The sequence below is a fragment of the Epinephelus moara genome, chromosome 9 (assembly GCF_006386435.1).
Source record: "Epinephelus moara isolate mb chromosome 9, YSFRI_EMoa_1.0, whole genome shotgun sequence".
NCBI classification, from domain to species: domain Eukaryota; kingdom Metazoa; phylum Chordata; class Actinopteri; order Perciformes; family Serranidae; genus Epinephelus; species Epinephelus moara.
In genome coordinates this window covers 11,894,006-11,917,884 of record NC_065514.1, presented here as the reverse complement: position 1 = coordinate 11,917,884, position 23,879 = coordinate 11,894,006, and the positions used below count along the sequence as shown (strand labels likewise).

The following is a 23,879-nucleotide window of genomic DNA, read 5'->3' as shown; positions in this document are numbered from 1 at the left end:
TGTGGTAATCTGTCTTCTGCTGTCATACTGTAGATGTACATGTTTACATGACAGTGTACTGTACAGATTAAGGCAAGTCAAGTGATATCAAACAGGATACAGAGAGGAGAAAGGTATTTAAAACAACGAAAAGATGGATGGACGGTAGTAAAGATGGAGAGTGATTTGAAGAAGTGTGAGTTCAGATGTAGACAGGTTGCTCCTGTGCTGTCAGCAGACGGTACATTGCTGCAGGCATCGTCTTCATGTGGATCTGGAGCAGAAAGAAACCAAAGATTTAACGAGCAACACAACAAAAAGACGTTGCTTGGGAAAAAAAAAAAAAAAGCTAATTAAAGTGTCTGCATCTGAACATGCAGGACTGTTTCTTTTTTCTATTTATATTGTGTCAAATGTCCAAAATAAGTCATAGTATAGTATGTTATAGAAAATATCAGAAAAAAGTCACAGTGCAGTATGATACAAAGTGCCATTAAAAAAAGTTATGGTACAGTATGTCATAAAAAAATGTTTTAAAATGTCTGTGTAGTATGTTGTTAAATCCAGCCTCCATTTACTTCAATTCAATTCAAATTACAAAAGTTATAGAAAATTATAAAAATGTAAAAAACAAAAACAAAAACAAAAACATAGTAAGGTATGCTGTAAAAGGTGTCAGAAGAGTCATAGTATAGGATGTTATAAAAATGTCATTAAAAAGTCATAGTGTATGTTATCAAAAAATGCCCAAAAAGTTCTATGTATTGTATGTTATTGAAAATATCAAAGAAGGCATAGTATGTCCTAAAAATGTTACCAAAAAAGAAAAACTCACAGTTTAGTATGTTACAAATGTCATAAAAAAGTCATAGTGTAGTATGTTACATGGTACAGTATGTTTGTTAAATCCAGCCCCCTTTACTTCAATTTTATTTCAAATAGAAGTCATAGTATTTTCTAAAAATGTGGGGAAAAAAAAAGATCCGTGTATAGTGTGCTTCAAAAAATGTTTTAAAAAATTCATAGTATAGTATGTTAGAACAATGTGATCTAAAATTTATAGTATGTCATTAAACCCACCCACCTTTACTTTAATTCAATTCCAAATAAAGTAATAGTATTTTTTAAAAATGTGTTATATATTATTAAAAAAAAGTCAAAAACACCCATAGCATTGTGAAAAATTAAAAAATAGTACCATATAGTGTTACAAATGTGATCATGGTCATTTGACAAATGTTTTAAAAAGTGTTACAAACTGTCAATATGTCAAAATATTAATATAGTATAGTATGCTATAAAAATGCCCAAAACAGCTATAGTATAGTGCATTATGAAAAGTAAGGGGGGAAAAAGTCATACAATAAAAAATGCCCCAAGAAAGTTATAATATATATATATATATATATATATATATATATATATATATATATATAAGTATAGTATGTTATGAAATGGCCATAGTACAGTATATAATAGAAAGTTGTTGTTTTTTAAAGTTATACTATAGTATGTTATAAAATAATGCCCCCCAAAAAGTTCAGTGTATTGAATGCTTAAAAAATGGCCATAGTATAGAATATAATAAATAGTGAAAAATATATATATATATATATATATAAATAAATAAATATAAAATAAATAAATAAATCATACCATAGTATGATTTTAAAAAAATGCCCCAAAAAATTCAACGTATAGCATGTTATAAAAACCGAAAAATAAAAAGTCACACTATAGTTTGTTATTAATAGTTATATGTTATAAAAAAACATAATGATCATAGTATTGTATGTTACAAAAGTTATAAAAGTCATGTCATAACATATGTTTAAAAGGGCCATAGTATAGCCATAGTAAAATGTTATAAAAAAAAAATCAATTAAAAAAGCCATAGAATAGTAATTTAAAAAAAAAAAAAAAAGTCAAAATGACCCATAGTATAGTATGTAAAAAAAAAAAAAAGTAGAACTTACTGGCAGACTTTGTGTAGGAACAAATGTTTTTGTATGTTTCAGAAAGTCTTTATCTTGATTTTAAACAGACACTCAGAGCTCCTACCTCTCCCATGGCATTAGACAGAATCTGAACGATCTTCTCGTGAGGCGTTGCCACGACGCTTTGGCTGTTGATCTCAATGATGCGGTGACCGACGCGGACGCCTCCTCTCTCAGCGATGCCTCCCCTCATCAGGCTGCAGATCTGCACACAGAGAACATTATGAACTCAGGAGAAGACTCCCAGTGACAGTCACTGAGACTAATCATGAAAATACTGTAACTGTGTAACAATCACTACTTTATGTCTGTTGCTAAGAAACTCGCACTGGTTTTAGAGCACATTACTCCACAGCAGGACCACAATTCAACCACATCCTCTGCGTGCGTGTGTGTGTGCTATAAAGGAGGTGATCAGCCCCCACACTCACTATGCCATTCTGGACACTGAAGCCCAGCTGGTATCTGAGGTCCGGCCTGCGGATGAGCACCATGGTGACAGGAGGACACCTGACGATGTTCATCTTGATCCTGGACTGAGACTTGAGACCCTGAGGAGAGACAGAGCCTCATTAGCTACAGGAGACAGACATCACAAAGGTAAAACCATGCAGTGGAAGATGAGGAGATAGTTAGGGCTACCATGTGCCCGCGTTATAACGAGACTAAAGGGCCGTCCAATACCACAAATTATTTGTCCTGCTAACAGGCACGGTATGTGAAATAGGCCTATGGATAGCCTACAAGGTAAATAGGAGGATGAATGTAGTATGTAGAATGCAGTCATTTGTAATGGTACTATGAACTTTTTAGGACAAACAACAATAAACACAAAAAACAGACAAAAATAAAGCATTTAAGAACATAGCCTGGCCAAACATGGCCAAATCAACTCTGAAGGTCTACACTTGGGGGACTTGGGGGAGCCAGTAGAGCTGGGGCCACTGAACGGTCCCTCCAGGTTCCCTTACAGTCAAAACAGCGGCAAAGACAACAAAAAATGGGGATTTATTAATCTCATACTGTGCTTAACTTTAGTCGATCACAACATATCGGGAATGGAAATAATCTGCAGATGCTCCAGTCTAAAAGGAGACCAAACTTTTCTATGGATGTCAGTTTTTGAGACACAATGAAAGCCAAAATGTGGCCTTCATCAGACTACATAAAATTCGTTGTTTTTAGCCGAGACAATTTCCACAAATCTTGCAGCCACTTTCAGCTGGCTAGGAGGAGTGAGGAGCTAGCAGACAATAAAACAGTTTAGTTTTTTGAACTGTTGTGGATCACTGTGAGCTACGAGAGGTCCTTGAGCTACCAGTCATAAATGTGCACACAAAATATTAGGCTGATCGGTCCAGTAGTTTGCAAGATTAGCTGTAGACAGACAGATACACTCATGACCCAACCCATGATCCCCTCCAGGCTCATACCTGTCAGAGATAAAAACGAACAAACAACAGAATTAAGTAACTGTAACGCCAGCTTACCTTGATGATGCTCTGACAGGTGCTGAGCGGTAAACCCACCAAACTCGTTCCGTTTATGGTCATGATCTGGTCTCCGATGTTTAGTCGACCAGACTTCTCAGCCGGACCAGCGTGCATCATGCTGGCAATGATGACGGTGGGGAGGATGGACCCCCAGCCCGACTCCACGATCACCACACCCAGGATCTCTCCTTTCTGCTTCTCAATGTAAACCTGCAGAGAACCGCGTACAGATTTATTCGTACAACTTTTCAAAGACAGATTACAGTGAACTCATCGCAAAGTAATTGTTTGTAATGTAACCATTTTGAAAAGGACTTTTGTCTTGATGAATAAACTATGGAAACATAACATTCACAGTTCAAATTCAGGAATATATCACCACCAAAATGAACATTTTTATATCAATAACTTGGATATATTTTTGCTGTTGTTAAAGGTGGCACCTTCACTTCAATTTATCATGAAGTTTGGATTCTGCTATCACCGGAGATATGCGAGAAAAACAGAATTTTCTTCATACATGCAGCACTACACAGGGTGAGTAACTGATGACAAATGGTCATACAGGGGGTGAAGTATTTCTTTAAAATCCCTCTTATTGAATTAGTCATCCAAACAACCTGAAACAGTGACGCTGAGCCCACTCTGAGCTTTTCGCAGACGACTGCACAATTCTGAAAAATGTGAGCAGACGGGAGGCGTTTGAAGCAGTGTGATGGGGGGGTCTCAGGTCAGACCAGGTTGAGCATCTCTAATTCACCTTCATAATGGGGCTAATGACATCTGATTTTTTAAAACTGTCACACAGCTGTGACTCCAAAACCAGCTGCTCATTTGAACCACTGGAAGGCAAACTAGCAGAGTCGGTTGAGCAGAAAAATAATGGCACTGGCTCATTAGCGTCCAAATATTAATTAACATGACTTGACCTGAACTGAGGGGATGTGTTGTTTTTACATGTACAGAAGGTTTAGACATCACACAACATATAAAAGGGTGTCAATATGTGGAGTGGTATTTTGTATTAATTACAGCAGCGGTTTAGTTTTGAGAAGAAACTCAATTTAGGCACAGAGTAAATTAAAAACTCCTGTGACTGTGCTGCCACCTGCTGGTTCACTCACATCTCTGCAGTTCTCTGACTTTGAGAAGTGGATGAGGTCGTCGTTGTACATGTCCTGAGTGTTGAGCAAGTCGCTGTACTCCCTCTGGCTCAGATCCTCGGGGTCGATGCCGTTGGCCCTGAGGAACTCCTGGTAGGCAACGCTGAAAGACTGACCGATAGACTGAGCTATCAGCTGGGCCTGAAAGAGAGGAAGATCAGGACGAGAGCTAACTTTAATTGACCCTACACAGACAAACTGAGCACAGACCTCCTGTTTAAAAGGCTTGTTTACACCCCATGCTCAGGAGGACCATTCTTGACATTCCTTAATTGTCCTCATCTTACCTCACCCTAACCTAGACATTATTCTAACTTCATCTCTAAAATCGAGTCTTAAAGACCCTGACGACGCACTTTCTCAAACAGCTTCTTGCTGTGTGTACTTGGTCCTACATGAAAAGAATTCTGCGAACGTTAGAACAGATTTGGATATTTCATCTAAGTTCTCCATCTGTGCTCTCCTTACTGATTTTTAAGTGGGCGAGGTTGGGCTGTGAAAACTAAAAAAAACACGGGATGTCACACGCTGTACTTCCATGCACTAATTGGCGAGTTGTTTACTTATGTTGGCAGAGCACACCAACACATAATGAAGTGGAATAGCTGAGTTTCTGAGTGTTAACCTCTAAATAAATAAAACAGAAGAATGTTTGGTTTTTTTTAGCAATGAGCATGTATTCCTAGATTTAAGCAACTAACTTAGTAAGTGCTATGTTATTATTATTAATAAAGGGAATGTTGGACAAACCTACAAAAATAAGACCAAGGTTGTAATACACCAGGATATCCGTTAAACTGCAGCTCCTCCAAAGGCCAAATTCTCTGACCTCCTCTCTCAGAACAGATTGAACAGACTGAGTATTTTTATGCATAATAATTTAGGGTGTCAGGAGTGCCTCTCCTACTGCTAATGTATTTCAGAGTAGCAGATATTCGGGTGTAAATGAGTACTCTTTTTTAACCGAGGTGTCTCTGACATGTTGAGCCTTGCCTAGCCCAAACACTGGAAGCAGGTGGGAATTTCTAACTTCACTTAATCAAACATGGCTTCTAACAGCACCACAGCTGTCATATTTACACGTTATACTTCATCTCTGTCAACAGGTATCTGCATATGAATGTGAAATCTGTACGCAATAGGACAAAGTTTTGGTATCATAAGTGTTCTGATTTCCTTTTGTAGTCCAAATAGTATTGAGCAATCACATTTGAGCAGGATTTGGTAGCATGTAAGTAAATCATACGTGTGGAGAGCAAAAAGCCTGGACCAAAATGCAATCCAGGAACCCATCATCTATCGTCTGCGCAGGATTTTTTTTAAATTAAATTGTCTGTATTCATAAGCAGATACCTGTTTATAGAGATTCATCATCTCTCATCTCAAGTTATTAATCTGACCGTAAATAAAGACCAGCGCATGGAAGATGAAGTCTAGGCTACACTAGAACTCCAATGCACCCAGAGGCTGATTTGTTGTAAGACTGACAGCCAGTGGGTTCTGGGACTGCGTTGTTCTCATCAAGTTGACATTGAAAATCTGATATTGTGACTTAAAGGGGGGGTAGTCAGTTTTCTGCCTGTCCCACCAGACAAGTATGGGCATGTTCATGCACTTCATATACTGTGTTTATCAGACAACAAATGAGACAAAAATTAACTAGCTAGCTACCCCAGAGTCCCTCTGCCTCACTTCCCGCCACTGTGGACTGCTTTAACAAGGGGAGGGCAGCTGGACAGGGGCCATGTTAACACAAATTCAGCAGTCACAGCGGGCTGGTGACTGTGGGTCTAACCTGTGAAACAGCAGCAACAGAGTCTGGGCTGACCAGTCCCCCTGTGCTGGCTTAGTTTGAGTTGCTACAGCCACTGACTGAGGGTCTGTCTCCAGGGCCCACTCTCCTGTCTGTAGTGATGAAGAGTGAGGTGGAGGACACACTGATTAGATGTTCTAGCTAACGTTAGCTATGTAAACATGAACTTGAAGCCAGAGCTGTGAGGCTTTGGCTCCGGTTAACAGAAGGTTAAACTATTAGCAACATTTTCTCTCCATTTCTAAAATGTTTTGCAGACACTGACGTGTTTTATCACGTTTAAGATCAGACGCTCTTTAAGACTCTTTTTGTTAACAACATACGTCTTTTTCCAAATCCAAAAACTAGAGTGCTGAAATTTAAATTTGGGATGTCATAGGGTATAAAGTCTACTACTGCTCCAAAGAAAATGAAGTGGGAAAGATGTTATAGCTGACACTGAGAGCACCCAGGGGAATGTTCTGAGTATATGAGGGACATTTTGTGTTTCAGAGCTGAGAACACTACAATAGAATAAAGCTCATTTGGGTATAAAAAAGAAAACAAACATTCTGTGGGTCCACAAAATCAGTCTCCCATTCACTGATTAAGGAGCAGCTCCAGACTTTATATCTTAGGACATCACAAGTTTGAGATTTACTCCTCCTCCTCTTCAAGAGTGTAGCTCATGTTCACATATATTTATTGAACTTCCCTAGGCCATGTTAATAATACACTAGAAGTCTTAATTTAGGTGGTGTTCCCCTTTAACTGCTCCTGGAAGTCCTGTCCTAATCACTAAGTTCACAGTTTCACTCTAAACAATATCCAGGTGATTCGTAGATGTACATGCAACTAGCTCACAAGCTAACAAGCTAACAACATGTAAACAATGAGCTGTGGAAATGTGTATTTTTGCTTTTGGTGAAGGCTAGCAAGTTTCCCTGCTTCCAGTGTTTGTCTTGCTGGGAGTGAGATGAGAAGAGTTTCAGGTCCAGAATAACTTTTCACAAATCTCTAGTGTATTTAGAAGATATGTCTGAGTGCTGTTTTAGTAATGCCACAGTCAACCATGGGGATTTCTGTTAGCTCATCCCACCTCAGCTCACAAATGTAGATTTCCTGGTTTCAGTTCCTGCCCAGACAGTGGCAAGCAATACACCCAATCTTCCAAGCAGTGTGATTTATATGCTAGTAGATTCAAATAATAACAACAACAACAGATTAATAATTAATAACTCACATCCTCAGACTCGAAGACGTGGCAGATCATCCTGTACAGCCGTCTGTCGTCGTGGTTCATGGTGGTTTGCTCAGCTGTGTGGTCCAGGTTTTCCTGTGCGCTGCGGGAGCGCACCATCTTCCCCCGGGCCATCAGCACCACCATGTTACCGATGTCAGCTATGTAGGAGATCGTCCTCAGCGGCAGGTCCATTAGAGACTCCTGACGATCCAAAAAAGACATCTTAATTAATCATCGTCTCTCTTTGTATGCTACTAAGAGATTTAAGGTATATGTTGATGAAGTAGGGTCAGAATTGCTTGTTATTATTTTTATACCTGAGTGTCTGCATTGAGGACTTTGATCCTCTGCGTGGACATGAACAGATCGACCTCAGCAGTGGACGGAGCCTCGCTGTCGGGGCTCTGTACAACCGTAAAGAAACAACAAGTGAAAAGAAGAAGCAACAGGTTGACGAACGACAGCGAAGAAGATCAGAGCGGGCGTCACAACTGTCAAGAGCCATCAAATCTAATAGCTACGGATAAGACTAATGTAAGATAAACACAGATATCTCACGCAATCTACACGCAAAAGAATACAATCAATGTCAATCACACCTACGCCGATGTTCCCCTCGTCTATCATTAGCGTTTGACCCTTAAATTTCTGTACATTTAAGACATCTTGTACATGAAACATACAATTACAGAGAGACGAAGAGAACAAACTGAACAAACGTACCTTCTTCCTGTTCTTCGCCTGCTTCTGTGCAGCCTGCAGTGATCAGAAAGCAGAATAGAAACAACACATCAAGACAACAGCATAAGAAAATAGCTTAGAGTGGATCGACAACAACCCAATCGCCTCATTCACCGCCTCCATTCCGAATGACAAATTAAGGGACAAAAGGACCTTAAAGGTGTACGTTGTGTGTGTGCATGTTGAGAGATGGTGATGTTGCTGTCTATCACATCTGACAACAGCAGGCTGCCAGAGGCCCCTACAGCCAACATGATCAAAAGTTTCCTCTTCATCAGTGTGACACAAACAACCCTGAAGACAGACAAGCGGTCGCATGTGTTTGTGCCAGACGCCTCCTGACAGCTCAGGGTTTGTGTTTACAAATGTTGGCTTGTGCCACCATTTACTCTCTAAACTGCGTCTGTGTTGTTTTAAGGTTTATAATCCAAATCTGTCTGCTCACCTTCATCAGCAGGGATGTGATTAGAGTGGATTTAATCTGTGAAATCAAAAAGGACTGTAGCTTTTACCTGGATCAGACTATAGCTTATTTCAACAGAGATGGCGCTTATATGGAAGCTTTATTTAGGCTCAAACAATTTAGACTTGTTATATTAAAACTGCATTTTTAAAGATGTGATTTTCAAGTTGCGAAAGCTGCACTTTTAATGACTGAACTGTGTGAACATTTTGGCCAACAGCCACCGGATATAACACTGTCGCAAATTTAGTCAGATGTAATCAATCACTGTTAATGTTAATATGTTAACAGCCATTTTGACTTGTTGCAGTAGGATAAGCAATGGTGTTACTAAGGCATTAATAATGTATTAAACGTAGTATGCTGAAAATGAAAATGTGACATGAGGCATTTTTGCTAATTTCTGAGATTTTATAGACCAAACAATTATAGCTTAATCAAGAAAATAATGTGCAGATAGGTCAATCAATAACGGAGAAAATCAATAGCTGCTGCCCTCGACCATGTATGCAATGTAAAAACTCTTCTTCTGCTGAACTGAAATCTGACATGTATAAATGGTGATATTCAGACTTCTATTAAAGCTGACACATAATGCCAACTACAATGGATGAGCAAGCACACCAGTATCTGTGTCAGTATTTGTATCTGTACTCTAAATGGCTGGGGTTAAAACTGCACAAAAAACTAAAACTGTAGGTGGGGCCTCATCTGAGGTTGCTATTCTAAGCCTGGGATTGATGTGGGTTGATAAGATGTTGCTATATCTATTATAAAACTATTTACAAATCAGCCTCAAATTTAAGCCTTAGATTTCTCATTAACACAAGAGTAACATAAGTTAGATTATCTTTCATCCCAAGTACAGATATTGACATATTTTACTCAGATGATACTCCTGCTCGTAAAAAGTGCATTATCTGTACCAGATACTTGCTTCATCCAAGTATTCTGCTCAACCTTACTAACTAGTATTCATGGGTTATGGTCAGGAAAGTTGTTCTGGGCTGACATTGGACAAGAGGCAGGGTATACCGGGACAGGTTACCAGACTATCACAGGGCTGACACGTAGAGACACACATTCAATACTACGGCCAATTTAGAGTCACCAATTAACCTGCATGTCTTTAAACTGTGGGAGGAAGCCGGAGTACCTGGAGAAAACCCAAGCTACCCCACCCCAGGTTCGAACCAGGAACCCTTTTGCTGTGAGGTGACACTGCTAACCACTGCACCATTGCGCCACCTGTATATTACATGCACCTTCTTTTTTTTTTTAAAATCTAGACACGTGTAAGTAAACTTATTTTAAAACACAATTTGTGTCATATCTGGGCCACTATTCTCAAGCTTTACATCCCAGCATATCAGGGTGTCCCATTTCACATTTCCATTATTTCTCATGAAGTGTACTTGTATTTTTTTTTTATCTGTTTTTGTGAATGAAAATTGAATTTGATGTTGAATTTGAGCCTGGCTTTTCACTAAAAAAGATGTGTCTTATTGTATCTATGATGCAATAAATTTATGTCTTAACAAAATGTAAGGTCAAGTGTTTTAGTGCCATTTTAAATGTTAATTTTAAGAATATTTCTATGGTTATTATTCTATGATATGATTCATATCGTCTTATGCCTATTTCAGACTGGCTCCCAGACACTCTCTGAGCACAGAGCAACCTCAACAGTTTTTGTCACCTCAACCACGCTGCACACTGATCATCATGAACTCAGGATGAACTGCTGAACTGTGGTGGACGCTACATTATATCACTCTGTTAAGGGCAGCCATGTCACCTCAAGTATTTTATTTCATTTCATATATGGCAACATCTTATATAACAAACAGAGTCCTTCTTTATATACAGTCCTGGAACTTCCTGTCAGCTTAAGCTCCTGAACTGAGTGTCCTCGTTCAGAAAAGAGATTTTTACACACAGACTTTTATGTTATTTGTGTTTAACAATTGAACTGAGTTTGTGAGCTAAGAATTATCAGCTCCAGTCTGGACCATTAGCTACCTATTAACTCTTATTAAGTTTACTTTTTTACATCTAAACATTAACAGCCATTTTTTCGATATATATTAAATGTACTGGCAATTTCTTCATCTCTGTATTTTATATATGTAAGGGTGCATGTATGAGTTTATTTTAAACCCATAATCCTTTCCTCAGTTTGACACAGGCTTACAGATTTTAAATGTGGAAAAAAGGAGTAGTGGCATCAGATCGCTTCTCTGCATCACCCCCTTCCTTGAGTCAGATCCCTGTAAGTGAGATGCCAGCTCACCTAGCCCGTTAGATAGCAATCCTCCTCTCTGTCCTTTCCACTCGAAAAAAGTAAAATGACTTATTATGTATCCCACTCATCATTATGCCATCTTTAAATTTCTCCCTCCCTGTAGGTTTCTCAGACCTTAACGGAGGCGATGTCCTGGATCTGTCAGTCACCCATCCAGAAAGCAGAGTTGGGCTCAACTCGTGTCCTCTTCCTGCCTCTGACTTTCTCCGCTCGTCTCTTCGAAATGGCAACGTGCTACTGCCCATTTCTCCCACTCACACTGTTCTGTGTTTGAATGCCACACTGTCACTGTAAGCCATCTTTTACACTCACTCCCTGACACCACCGGCCCTCAGCTGAGTCAAACTGCACTCACACAGGGAACGCAAAGATTCTTCTCATGTCAACAGCAAAATACAACAAATGTGAAATAATATCTCATACAAGTCCCATTTATATGCACTGATATACTTAGTTTAATCCCTGTGATGGATGTTAGAAATGTTTTTCCTTTGCGTGATGTGTCTGACATCATGCACTGCGACTGGAGCAGAAAGCGGGGTCTACAGTCTCCAGGGTCTCGCAGCCTTGATCAAGAGTTTATATAACGTTCGAGTGGAGCTGAGGAGAAAATCCTGTATGACTGCGGATCAGGAGCGGTGATGTGTGGATGATTCATTGTGCACAAACCCGGAGACTTTTCGCCCGCTGGCTGTGCTGCCTGCTGAGGGTTTCTGACTTTAAAAGACCCAAATATGAAGTGAACCTCAGTTACATCACTGATGATTCGTCCAAGTGTGTTAGAAAATGTAGCTCCAAACCAAGGAGATGCAGATTTAATCTTTGAGCTCCCTGATATCTGTTGTAAAGCACTATTATTAATTAAAAAATGTTGGTTGTGAAAATGATCTTACACCACATTGTCTGACAGTATCACAAAAGCCACATCCCCACCAAAATGTTTTGGTATAGTACCTTAAGAAACAAAAGTAACCCTAATGGACATGTACCTAGACCCTGGATCCGTTTAGCATTTCCACCCCAGACAGCACTCTTAAATGTAGGCAGGGCTTTTTTACTCACTGCCCCATCCAGCTCTCGCTGCGTTTCCTCTTCACCAGTGATACAGAGGAACTTCTGCACCTCATTTATCGTCCACAGAAAAGGCTTGGCATGCCGACATTTTTAGAACAAAACAGGACAGGTTGCAGTGAGAGTCTCTCTCCATGGAATATTTAAAAACAGCGGGTTTGTGCAATGAGCCTCAGGCAAGAGCAGGGTGTAGAGCTACCGGAGCTTACCGGAAAGACACCTGAACGTCATGTTTTTCCTCCAACTGGGCAAATAGATTTCACAGTTCACATAATCCAGTGTAAATGTATTCACATTTTTTAAATGCTTAAGGATCAAATCATCACTAAAGCCCATCTCATAGAGACAAATGGAGTGGTCAGAGTTGTCATATTGACATTTAAGGTGTGTTAATTGCGTCACATCGTCACTTCATGCACATGCAGTAACATGCAAGAAAACATTCCACCTTAAAGTTGCCAGTAGCTGTCAGCAGAAGCCTTTTAACAGCAGGGTGCAGCAAAACATCCTTTCATTTTATAGTGTTAGTTTACTAATGTATGGAAAACTCTCCACAGTATGAACAGTGGTTACATAACCTTCAAAACCAGCCACAACTCAGCCCTGAGCAGAGTGACCGTCCTCTACTGACCAATCAACAGACTGCAGTGTTCACAGCTTTACCTTTTAGTACCAGATCTGTGTGCTAGGTACCCCAACAGAGGGGGGACCAAAAATGGTGACCAAGTTCTGTTGGTACCATCCACAACTTTTCAAGATGGAAACGGAAAAATAATCGTTCTAATGTGTACCAAACTGAACTGAACTGAACCGGACTGCTCGGTGGAAACGAGGCTTATGTATATCTGCTGTGTCAGCTTGTTTCATCTCTATACTGAGGCTACATGATGGTTATACTTAGTGAAACGCTGAACCTTAGAGTCCGTGTTTTTAAGGTCCAGTAAAATAGGCATACTCTAGATTTGGTTTCCCCAAATTCAGCCTGAAATAGGCAGAGATTGTACCAGTAAAATTAAAAACTAATAATGGAGTATTTTCTAACAAGTTAAAGGTTAACTTTGGTCTTTTTCAACCTAGATCCTATTTTCCCATGTTTTTGTGTCGAAGTGAATAATGGGAATAAACAACTTTTATAACTGGTCCAATACTGAGCACAATACCAGCAGCTGCGAAACAGGCTGCAACATAACTTCAATGGACAATTGCACGCCATCAATTTACATCCACTTAAAGTACTTGTTTTTGCCACTGACACATTCAGAATATTTTAAGTTTCTGAAAATATTATGGAAAAAATCCCTTAAGAGATAGACCCTTTTGTTAAAGAGTAAGATCCTGTTTGTTTAAACAGAAACAGCGCCTAAACTAAACCCACAAGACTCAATTTGAATAAACAGTAATTTAATTATCATGAAACCCACTCTATTTAAAGTGTATAGAAACAAAATAACTCACATCAAATGTCCTGGTTCATTTTCCACTGTTCCAACAATTACTAACTGTGGTTTGGTTGAAATAAACCCTTAATTCACCCAGTTAGATGTGAAAATGTGCTGGCTCTATACACGCCAAAATGACTGTTTATTCAAATGGAGTCAGGTGGGTTTGGCTATAGTGATTTTGGGGACGTTTCTTGTTAAACAAAAAGGATGTTACTCTTTAACAAAAAGGTCTGTCTCTATAGAGATCCTTTCCATAATGTTGTCAAACACCTAAAATAACAATCTGAGCCTGTAAGTGGCAAACACAAGCACTTTTTATGGACACAAGTTAACAGTGGAAACATGTCCAAAGTGGTGGCATTGCAGCACTCTTGCTCATTATTGAACCAATTTCAGAAATTGTCCTGTCCCTTGGTCACACAAAAACGTGGGAAAATAGGGTCCAGGTTGAAAAATACCACAGTTTCACTTTGAGCTCTTGAAAATGCCTATTTTTCTGAAATACGAGGCTGTTTCCGAAATCACTCTCATTGACTACATAGTGCACAGTTTACCCCCTGCCATTTTACCTGAGTGTCTAAATTCTGACTGTGAATTTTTAACACTACTGTATAGAGTGCCCTCGAATATTCCTACTACAGTGCAGAAGAGGTGATGTGCAAGGGATGTATTCTACTTTCTGCTAACAATCTCACAATGCAAATGATGCAAAAGGACGATGACTGATAAGTGTCCAAAATCTTAATTTTCTGCTCTCGTTAGATTAAACTACTGAGTGTCTATAGTGAGTGAACAATGGAGTCATTTTTATCCTGTTCTTCCTCCACTATGATATAACTGCATGATGAAATCAAATAAACTGTAGTGTGCTCTCACCCGCACTCTGCTCATGGCCTCCTGTGCCTGCTGCATGCGGGCGCTCTTGGTGGGCGTCCTCTCTGATAACAGGTGGGTGCAGCCCAGGTAGGTCGCTGCAAAGATGATGCCGTCAATAAGGTCCTCAGGGTCGCATGGTCCCGGGACTGCGTGGACCAGATGCACTCGTTAGGCTCATTTATAAACATGTATACATACCAGCAAACAAACATGTGACAGTGATCTGGCAAAACCACACCCAATATCTACAATACTGGTACATTTTTGACCATAAAATAAACAAAACTTAACAGATGGTTTCATGTAATATGCTCAAATATTCATCTTTATGTCAACAGATAAAAATAATTAATATTTTCATATGCGAGTCCACTCACCGTCCACAAATGTAGGGAATGAAGGAAGAGATCTGCGAAGCTGAGAAGGAACAAAAAGGAAAAAGACGCCCTTATTATTTCTACTCATATACTGCAGGTCTCTCCTAACTCATTTAAATTCTGCAAGACTTTTACTGCTGTCAGCCATTTAGCTGCTGGCAGATAAACACCTTGTAAATGATGAATGTTTTTGCAGGATTTATCATCACAGAGCTACGCAACGGTCTGCAACTTGAGCCCGGATTTTTTTTTTAAGCCTGTAATTGTTTACATTTTGACAAATTGGCAGCATTAAAATTCCTGGAATTAGCTTTTGAAGGTTCCTGTTTGCAGTGTACCTGTGGACGTGCAGACTACTGCCACTGGATTACTTATATGATGAGTCTCAGGCAAGCTCTGGAGGTATAAGGAGAATCTTTTTTCTGTAACTTATTGATGTTTATTTGCACACTCTCACCTCCTGGACAGACGGCGGCTGCGGAGGTGACTGTGGCTGAGCTGGAGGTCGTGGCCGCTGAGCTGGCACCTGCTGCTGCTGTTGTTGATGTTGAATCTGTTGCTGATGTTGACGTTGGTGGTGCTGATTCGACGGCATGTGTCCATACGGTTGCTGCTGTGCGTATGTCTGTGGCGGCCTGGCGGTGTCCCTCTGCTGTGAATGGTGACCCTGGTGGTGGTGATGGTTGTGTTGGGGCTGCTGTTGGTGATACTGTTGAGGATGAAGTGCTCTGGCTGACTCGGCTCTCAGCGGGCTGACCGGCTCCCGAACCGGGACTGAAGCGTATCTGGACGGAGACTCAGACACAGACTGAGCAGGGGAGTGAGGAGAAGACTAAAAGAAGGACACAAAGAGAAAATAGACAAACTATTATTTTTATAAAGCACTACTTTTAAACTGCAATGCATCTACAGGAACTCAGCTGGCACCTTTTTATGACGATACATGATTCAGGATTTGGGCATCACTCCAAGTAACACGAAATGAAATGAGAGCCAGGGATGTAAATCTTGTCGTAAAACTTCCCGAAAGCAATGAAATCCAATTTAATTATTGCAACACTGCAGACCAAACTCCTTGGGCAATGTCACTCATCAGCACAGCCTTAAAGGTATAGTACTCCATTTTGAGAGAGAAATAGAAATGGCACTAGGAGAAGAAATAAATCTTGATCATGATACAACCCTAAAATTGTAACTTTTATTATTCTGTTTATGTTCCTGTGTTAATCAAACAAGATATGAAAAGATAAAGACAGCTTTAGAGTTTATAGTTTGTATGCATACTGTTTCATTTTGGACGGAGCAAGGTCTTCTCCTCCTCCTCTTTATACTAAGCTATGCTAAACATGTTCTGTACATACATAACGCAGGGACATTACTGATATTGATCTTCTCATTTCAGTCTCAGAAATAAAGCAAAAAAACATAATCCCCAAAATGTTTCGCTATTCTTTTATGTCTTGCTTCATACAACTCCCAACAATTAGCAGTGCTCCTGAAAAGATATATCTGGAAACTTGTTTTGAATATTAAAAAGATCTGATTCAAAAACAAAAAACATCATTAACAGTACAAATACTCTGTAGTTTGACTGCCTTTAATTAGTACAAGGGCTGATCTGCAAAATAGCTAGCAGCACTTTTGGGGATTCAACCCAGTTCAGTTTCTGTTTGATTAATCATTTTCTGAGCTGCCACTAACATGAGAAACCCTGTTAACTGAACTCTGCAAAATAGGACAACAGAAACATCAAGAACTGGTAAAAAAAAAAATAAATAAATAAAATATATATATATATATATATATATATATTAGTCTGAACCGATGTACTCCTTTACAGAATCTGAGTGTGAAAACACACATACATCTATGCTTACCAGGTGCTTAGTCCAAATAACTAACTCTGACTGTATCCCAAAGCCACACTGCTCCAATTTCCATATTTATTATTAACTACCTAAGCGCTAAGTTTGGTATTTTTCAACCTGGTCCCTGTTTTCCATCATTTCGTGTCTAACTGAATAATGGACTTGCACTTTTTAAAATCTGTCTAGTATTGAGTAAGACAGCTGCAGCCGGCAGCTGCAATACAGGCTTCATACTGTAGTGCTGTTAATTTATGTCCACTTAAAGTGCTTGTTTTTGCCACTGACAGGTTCCAATTGTTAATATCAGTGTCTGACAACATTACGGAAAGGACCCCACAGGGAGAGACCTTTTTTTTAAAGACTAAGATCCTTTTTGATTGACCATAAACAACCCCAAAATCGCTATCACTAAATGCACCAGACTCAATTTAAATAAACAGTGATTTAATAATTGTAAAACCCACTTCATTCAAACTTGACAGAAACAAAATTAAACTCACAAAAGCTACCTTGGTTTGTCTTAAGACTGTTCAAACAATCACTAGGTCTGGTTGGCATAAATAAACCCTTAATTCTGCCAGTTTCATGTGAAAATATGCTGGCTCTATACACACTAAAATTACTGTTTATTTAAATGGAGTCTGGTGAAATTGGTGATGGCAATTTCAGGGCTGTTTCTGGTTAAACAAAAAGGATCTTACTCTTCAGCAAACAGGTCCACCTCTGTAGGGATCCTTTCCATAATGTTGCTGAACACTTAGAATAACAATCTGAGCCTGGCAGTGGCAAAAACAAGCACTTCAAGAGGATGTAATTTGGTGAGTAGTTACATCGCAGCCTGTTTCCCAGCTGCCGTCTGCAGCCGTCACACTCAACACCAGACCAATTTCTTAAATTGTTGTCTCCATTAGTCACTTAGCCCCAAAAAGGCTCTTAAGAAATTCTAACAGGAGCAGATGACACAGTGCTGCGAGTCTTTTGGGAGCTTTAAGGATGAGTGAATCATACTTACATGGCCGGCTGTAGTCTGCAGTGGGTACGCCTCCTCTGTGGGGCTGACTTCCTGCCTCATCACCCAAATCGGCTCCACAGGCTGATCAGGTGTGTAAGGGGAGCGTATTGTCTTAATCTTCACCTCCTCGATCGCCTCCTTAATGTCTTTAATTGCCATGCTGATGGCGTCTCCTGAGCCCCTTGTACCGTCCTCCCCTTGAAGACCCATCGCACTTCGCTCCTCCTGGGCTTCTCCTGAGCTGCTCTGCCCAGACGAGGGGCTCTTGGCCTGGGTTTCTGCTTGTCTGGGTGCCTGCCTACGACTCTTGGGAATGGGACTTTGATTGGTGCTGTCCCCCTCGCCGTCAGATTGTCCGTCATAGTGGTGCAACCTGCAGCCAACAGAGCGGTCCAGCGGGGTGTGATGTGAGCCGTGGTTTCTGCCCTGCCTTGGGGCATAATGGGAGCCCTTGGTGGGGGAGGATGGAGCTCCCTTTTGTACATTCTCCTGTCTATGGCTGTTAAAGGGCTCTTGGCGGGGCTCTTGGCGGGACTCCTGCTGGGCCTCATTAGACTCAGTCCTCCGACCAGATTGCCTGCGAGGCTCTCTGTGTAACTCGGGGTAGGAGGTCTTAAGGGGCTCAGGGAAAGAGTTAGGATGGGATTTTGGCTCTGAGTACGAATCGTAGACAGGCTCTGGGTACGATTTTTGGTGGGACTCCGTATAAAAGTCTGCATAGGTTTTAGGATAAGAGTCAGAGCAGGAAGTGTGAGACAGCGAGCATGATTCAGAGCAATCATCTTCATCTTCAGGAAGCAGGTCATTGTCGGGCAGAGGGCTCATACTGGCGTCCTCGCTGAAGTGGTCCAGCTGGGGGAAAGGTGGAACATCAGGGGACGAAGGAGGAGTCGGGGAGTGGAGTGGCGGCGGGCTGTGGAGAGGCCCATCCATACTGAGCGAGGCAGCGCTCTCAGTGTCAGAGCAGAGATCAGTGATTTCACTTCCCTGAGCTGCGATGTCCTCCGCGACGTCATCCATCACTTCTTCTTGATCCTCCTCCACCCTCTCTGCACGTTCCTCTGCCTCGTCATCGACTGTTTTCGTGTCATTATGGCTGCAGCTGGAGTGACCTGTGGTCAAGTGGTGGTCTCCATCATCCTCCTCCTGTTCTGGTTCTTCGTCCTTCTCCTTTACCTCCTCCGGTTCGTCTTCACACTCTGCTTTACGCTCCTGGAGGTCCTCTTCTTCCTCAACAGGAGGAGTGTGACTGGCAGGAAGTTGTATGTTACAGGTTGCAGGACCAGGTGAGAGGTGGGTGGGGGTGACGACTGCAACAGGAGTCTGGTGAGGAGATCCTCTGTCCTGCAGCTGGTCGGTTACAGGATCTTCTGAGGAGCGCTGTTGCACCTTCACCTCTGCTGGACCCTCTCTCTCATCTGCACCAGGTGAAAGGTCCTGCATCTCTTTGACTGGCTGCCTGTGTCTGTGACCTCTGAGCCTGGGGTTAGGGTCGCCATGACGGCGGTAACGGGTGACAGCAGGACGGGGTTGCTGGACAGGACGAGGCTCAGCATCTCGACTCTCGTCCCTGTCTGGCCTGGGAGGAGTTACTGCCGGGACCTGACCTGGACTCTGAGCCTGGCTTTGACCCTGGCTTTGACCCTGGCTTTGGCCCTGTCCCTGCCCTGATGGAGGCCGCCTGCGATGCCGATGAGGTCCGCGACCTGTGGGTGGGTGGTGTTGGTGATGTGGCTGATGATGATGGTGATGATGATGATGGTGATGGGGATTCAGTTCTCCATCCTGGCTGAGCATCTGACATGGCCTCCAGGACCGACGTACAGGAGGTTCCCCGGGTGACGTCCCGTTGGGCTGCCTGTTCCTCGGAGGCAACCTGTGCTCCTCACCTGCCTCCCCGGACGCCTCTCCCTGATACTTGTGGCTCATGGCTAGGGTGTGATCCGACTCCAGTTTTCAGAACATGCTCCTCTTGTCTCCAAGAAAACCCCGCTCATAGCACAGCCTGGGGGAGACGGAGACAGGATATTAACAGGGATTAATGACATGCATAAGAGGTCCAAGGAAAGGTTTGAGTTCACGTGTAAAACAGAAACCTAATTAAGGCTGGATATTGAGCATTAATGGCACTGAATACTTGCTTCTCAGTCTTGCTTTGAGCAGATATTTTGTTTAATATGGTTAATTTTTGACTGAATTTAATTTTGGCAACATTCTTGGACATTTGCATTGTGTCAAGAGAATATCTCACCACTAAAGACAATCTATGTATCAGTTACTCACCCTGTGTTACACTGAATTCATGAAGAAAACTGTTTTGCATGCCTCCACAGTCAATGAAGAATCCAAAAACTGAGAAATCTTGGTATGAATTCTTCCACACAACACACGCAGTATAATCCTAGTCTCATGCTTAGTACTTCCCAAACAGACAGCCCTTTTTTGAAGCTGAACTGAACCAAAAGTTAAACATATCTGTGCTCTCTTCAAAGCCAGACTCCATTGACAAAAACAATCATTTTAGCTGGTCTACTGCTGCCTCGATCACTTCGTTTGTTTGTGTTATTGTGTGACTTTGGTGAATCTGAACTAAACCTTTAAAACACCAGTCACACAATAACACAACAAACTGATGGAGGCAGCAGCAGCTCCCATGCTCACCAAGGTAAAATTACTGTTTTTATTTATGGAGTTTGGCTTAGAAGAGAGCATAGATAAGTTTCACTTGTTGGAAAGGTCTGTCTGTTTGGGAAGCACCGAGCATACGACTAGATAAATGAAACCTGGATTATACTGGACGAGTTGTGTGACAGCTTGTAAACATGTTTTAATATAGATTTGCTGTTGTCAAACACAAACCCCTATGACTTCAGTTCATCAAGACTTTTCTCCGTTTTTGGATTCTTCACTTACCATGGAAGCATGCAAGAAAAACAAAGCTTTCTTTAGGAATTTAACATATCACCAGATGAGTAACTGGTATTCAAATGGTCGTAAAGTCTTCCTTTAAGACAACTAGGATTCAGCTAATAATTATTTTAACTGATTAATTTAGTCGATAGAATGTGAGGAAACTAAAATTCAAATATCATTTGTCATTTATGAAGCAAATACATCACACATTCTCTTGCTCCGGCATTAAATGTAAAGATTTGCTGCTTTTCTTTGTTTTTTATTATTGACAACTGCATCTTTTTATTTTGCACAAACTCAGTGGCAGGTTTGAAGATTTACAGCATCAGAAATGTGGCCTTTAACGCGAGCTAGACTCATTTTCACAAAAGTGAATTAAAAGACAAATAAAATCAGATCAAATATTTGTGGCAATTAAGACCTCACAAATTCAAATTTTAGACTGTTTAATGCCTTCTAAGGCCTAGTATTTAAAAAACATTTAAGGCTTTTTAAGGACCTGCAACATTTCTCCAACTTGAGATAACAGATACACATTAAAAAGAAAATAATACAGGGATATTGGATATCAGTCCGGGAACTCCCAGTCTTTATATTGCTAATAGTGAAAACCTAAATCCTAAGGGATTCATCTGGGTGTGCAGTGCACTCTAATCTGCACCACATTCATCCGTCCACCGACAGCTGGCAGATTGCACGGGACGGTAAGAGAGAAAAGGACGAGGAGGAGGAGGAGGCGGCAGGGCAGAAGGACAAGGAGGGACATCTCTGTGGTATCAGATAAGACCTGACAGAGAGCGATGGATAGGGCAGCGATCTGAATAATAAATGCCCTCTGTGAGTGAGAAGCCCAGTTTTGATATTCATTTAATACGACGAGGCTATCAGGGTACCCATCAGTTATCACAGGCGTCACCATGTCCGAGGTCAACACGCTGAGAAAGGACACCAGAACGTAATCGAACTAGATGCTTCGGGAATAATAAAGTGGGTCCAGAAAAGGTCACCGATAGAGACAACTGTACGGTCTGATTTGGAGAAAGCAAAAGCTTGTTTATGCACGTCTGCATGAAAGCTTAAAAGCCTTTCTCATTATTGCTACTCCATATGTTTCACTGAGGCCGCTTTCATAAGTTATTTATCTGACTTAATGATCAGCAGAAGGCATAAATGTGGGACTGTATGCCGGAGACATCTCGATTTTTCTCATTAAGATCCCTCAACTCAACTCTGTACTTATTGTATACTTGACTGGAAACGAAACCATTATTGTTGGGGGTTTTTTGTGAGGAAATCTTAAAAGAACTGCTAATAAAATTGAACGTGTTTTATCTTTTTGAATTTTCATTCCTGTTTTCATCTTTAGTAGTTTGTTTACAACCTATCTGACTGTATACATGTGAGTGGATTACTTGTAATCTCAGTAAACTAATGATAAGCTTTCTGTCAATTGCTGCAGTTCCTCTTGAATCAACACGTTTCAAATTTGATTTAGAGGTAGCAGAATGTTTAGCGATGTGGTTGTCATCTTAAATAAGCAGATATATATAAATTCTGGACTTCTAAAAAGATCGAACATGTGGACAGAGCGAAGACACGGAGGCCAAAAGGTTAATGTTGATCCTGTAATCTGAGCGCGGACCACAACTGCTACTGAGAGAACACGAAGGGACGCAGCAGGAGCGAGGGCAGGCCCCCAGGGTGGCTAATGTCCCTGTCTGCCTGAAGTTTAGGACAGGACGGCGATGGTTGGGCGACTCGGAGGGTGGGGGTCAAGGGAGGAAGGGTTGCCCGGGTCACAGATGGCCCTGGCAGCGCGGCAGTGAAACGTACAGGCCTGTAGAGCTGCGAGCCCAGCACTGCACTTCCATCTGTCAGGCTGCAGTGAAAGCTGCGGGGTGGGGGATTTACTAGCCCATTAACTCCTGATCTTATACTGACCGACAGGCACACACTGGCAACAACACGTGTGTGCTATACGTACTTGGAAGAACTGATTCAATTTATTCACTAGCCTTTGACTTTCTCGGCTATATACCTAAAACTAGGGTTTAACGACAATGTAACAGATGCAATTTAATATTATTTTCATTATCAGTGTACCTGTCTGTTATTTTATTAATTAACAGATTAAACATTTAGTCAAAACAATATAATTAAAGTGGGGAAAAATTACCAACGCAATTTCCCAGAGCTCTAATTTGGGGTTGACTAGACTATTGCTGCTTTAAGAAGGCACACAAAAGAAATGTAAATTTTAAAAAACAGTCATCAGTTCTACAGATACAAGCATTTACTGTTCATTTCTCACCCTCCCCAATAACTAAATAAGCTCTGAAAACTAATACATATGACTCTGTTTAGCAGTTTCATTGATTGCTTGTTTGTCGAGGACCGTGCCAAATTAAAAGCAACGCCACCTGGATAAGCTTTAAGCTAATTTGCACCTGCAGCTCCAGTAAACAAGACCAATAAACAACACCGTGTTTAAAACAACATGACAAGGATCCAGGAGGAGCAAAAATGAAAAATCATCTGGTGAAAGAAGGGTATAAAAATGATCCTGGACATGACTGTGTTATTATTTTGAGTCACAATTTTATATCTCAAAAATGATGAGGTTAACAGACTGTTATTCAAGTGGGTGGTGCAGTGATCAGGAAAACGCAACGTTGAAAGGTCACAAAATTAGCAACCAAATGCTTTACGCAGGTGGTATTGAGCCTCATATCAGAGATTATATTAAACTGTATAAATAGATTCAGTCTAGAATATAAATTTTCTCTTAACGCAGGCCTCAGTACTGTACAAACCTTATAATTTAGTGACCTAAAATCTGAACAAGTGCTGAAACAACTGGTCGATAGATCAGTCAATTAGCAGAAATGTAAAGAATTCAATACTAGATTTATGTATTTCAAGCAAAAATGGAAAACAATACCGAGTTCTTGCTTCTCAAATGTGAAGATTTGCTACTTTTGCTTCTTTTAAATTGATCTTTGGGTCAAAAAAAGCAATCTGAAGACATCACCATGGGCTCTAGGAAGTCGTGATGGCAATTTCTCCATTGCCTGACAATTAATGCACCAAAGGATTGATCTAGAAAATGCCTGGCAGTGGCAGATTGGTCGATAATGAAAATCA

The 23,879-nt window shown here is 40.9% G+C and overlaps 1 protein-coding gene across 1 annotated transcript in view; it reads right to left on the bottom strand.

Moving 5' to 3' along the window:
- Window positions 1-6: 6 nt before the first annotated feature.
- The window catches only part of LOC126395904 (amyloid-beta A4 precursor protein-binding family A member 1-like), a 32,919-nt gene continuing 9,046 nt past the window's right edge, over window positions 7-23,879 (bottom strand). Inside the window, exons 4-15 of the mRNA XM_050053687.1 lie at window positions 17,823-19,827; window positions 15,400-15,774; window positions 14,943-14,982; window positions 14,566-14,711; window positions 8,391-8,423; window positions 7,985-8,071; window positions 7,668-7,868; window positions 4,594-4,773; window positions 3,467-3,679; window positions 2,408-2,527; window positions 2,041-2,181; window positions 7-253 (exon numbers count right to left, since the gene is read on the bottom strand). Of these exons, the coding sequence (XP_049909644.1) occupies window positions 182-253; window positions 2,041-2,181; window positions 2,408-2,527; window positions 3,467-3,679; window positions 4,594-4,773; window positions 7,668-7,868; window positions 7,985-8,071; window positions 8,391-8,423; window positions 14,566-14,711; window positions 14,943-14,982; window positions 15,400-15,774; window positions 17,823-19,751 (3,537 nt within the window). The 5' untranslated portion in view covers window positions 19,752-19,827 and the 3' untranslated portion in view covers window positions 7-181. The remainder of the gene's footprint in view (window positions 254-2,040; window positions 2,182-2,407; window positions 2,528-3,466; window positions 3,680-4,593; window positions 4,774-7,667; window positions 7,869-7,984; window positions 8,072-8,390; window positions 8,424-14,565; window positions 14,712-14,942; window positions 14,983-15,399; window positions 15,775-17,822; window positions 19,828-23,879) is intronic.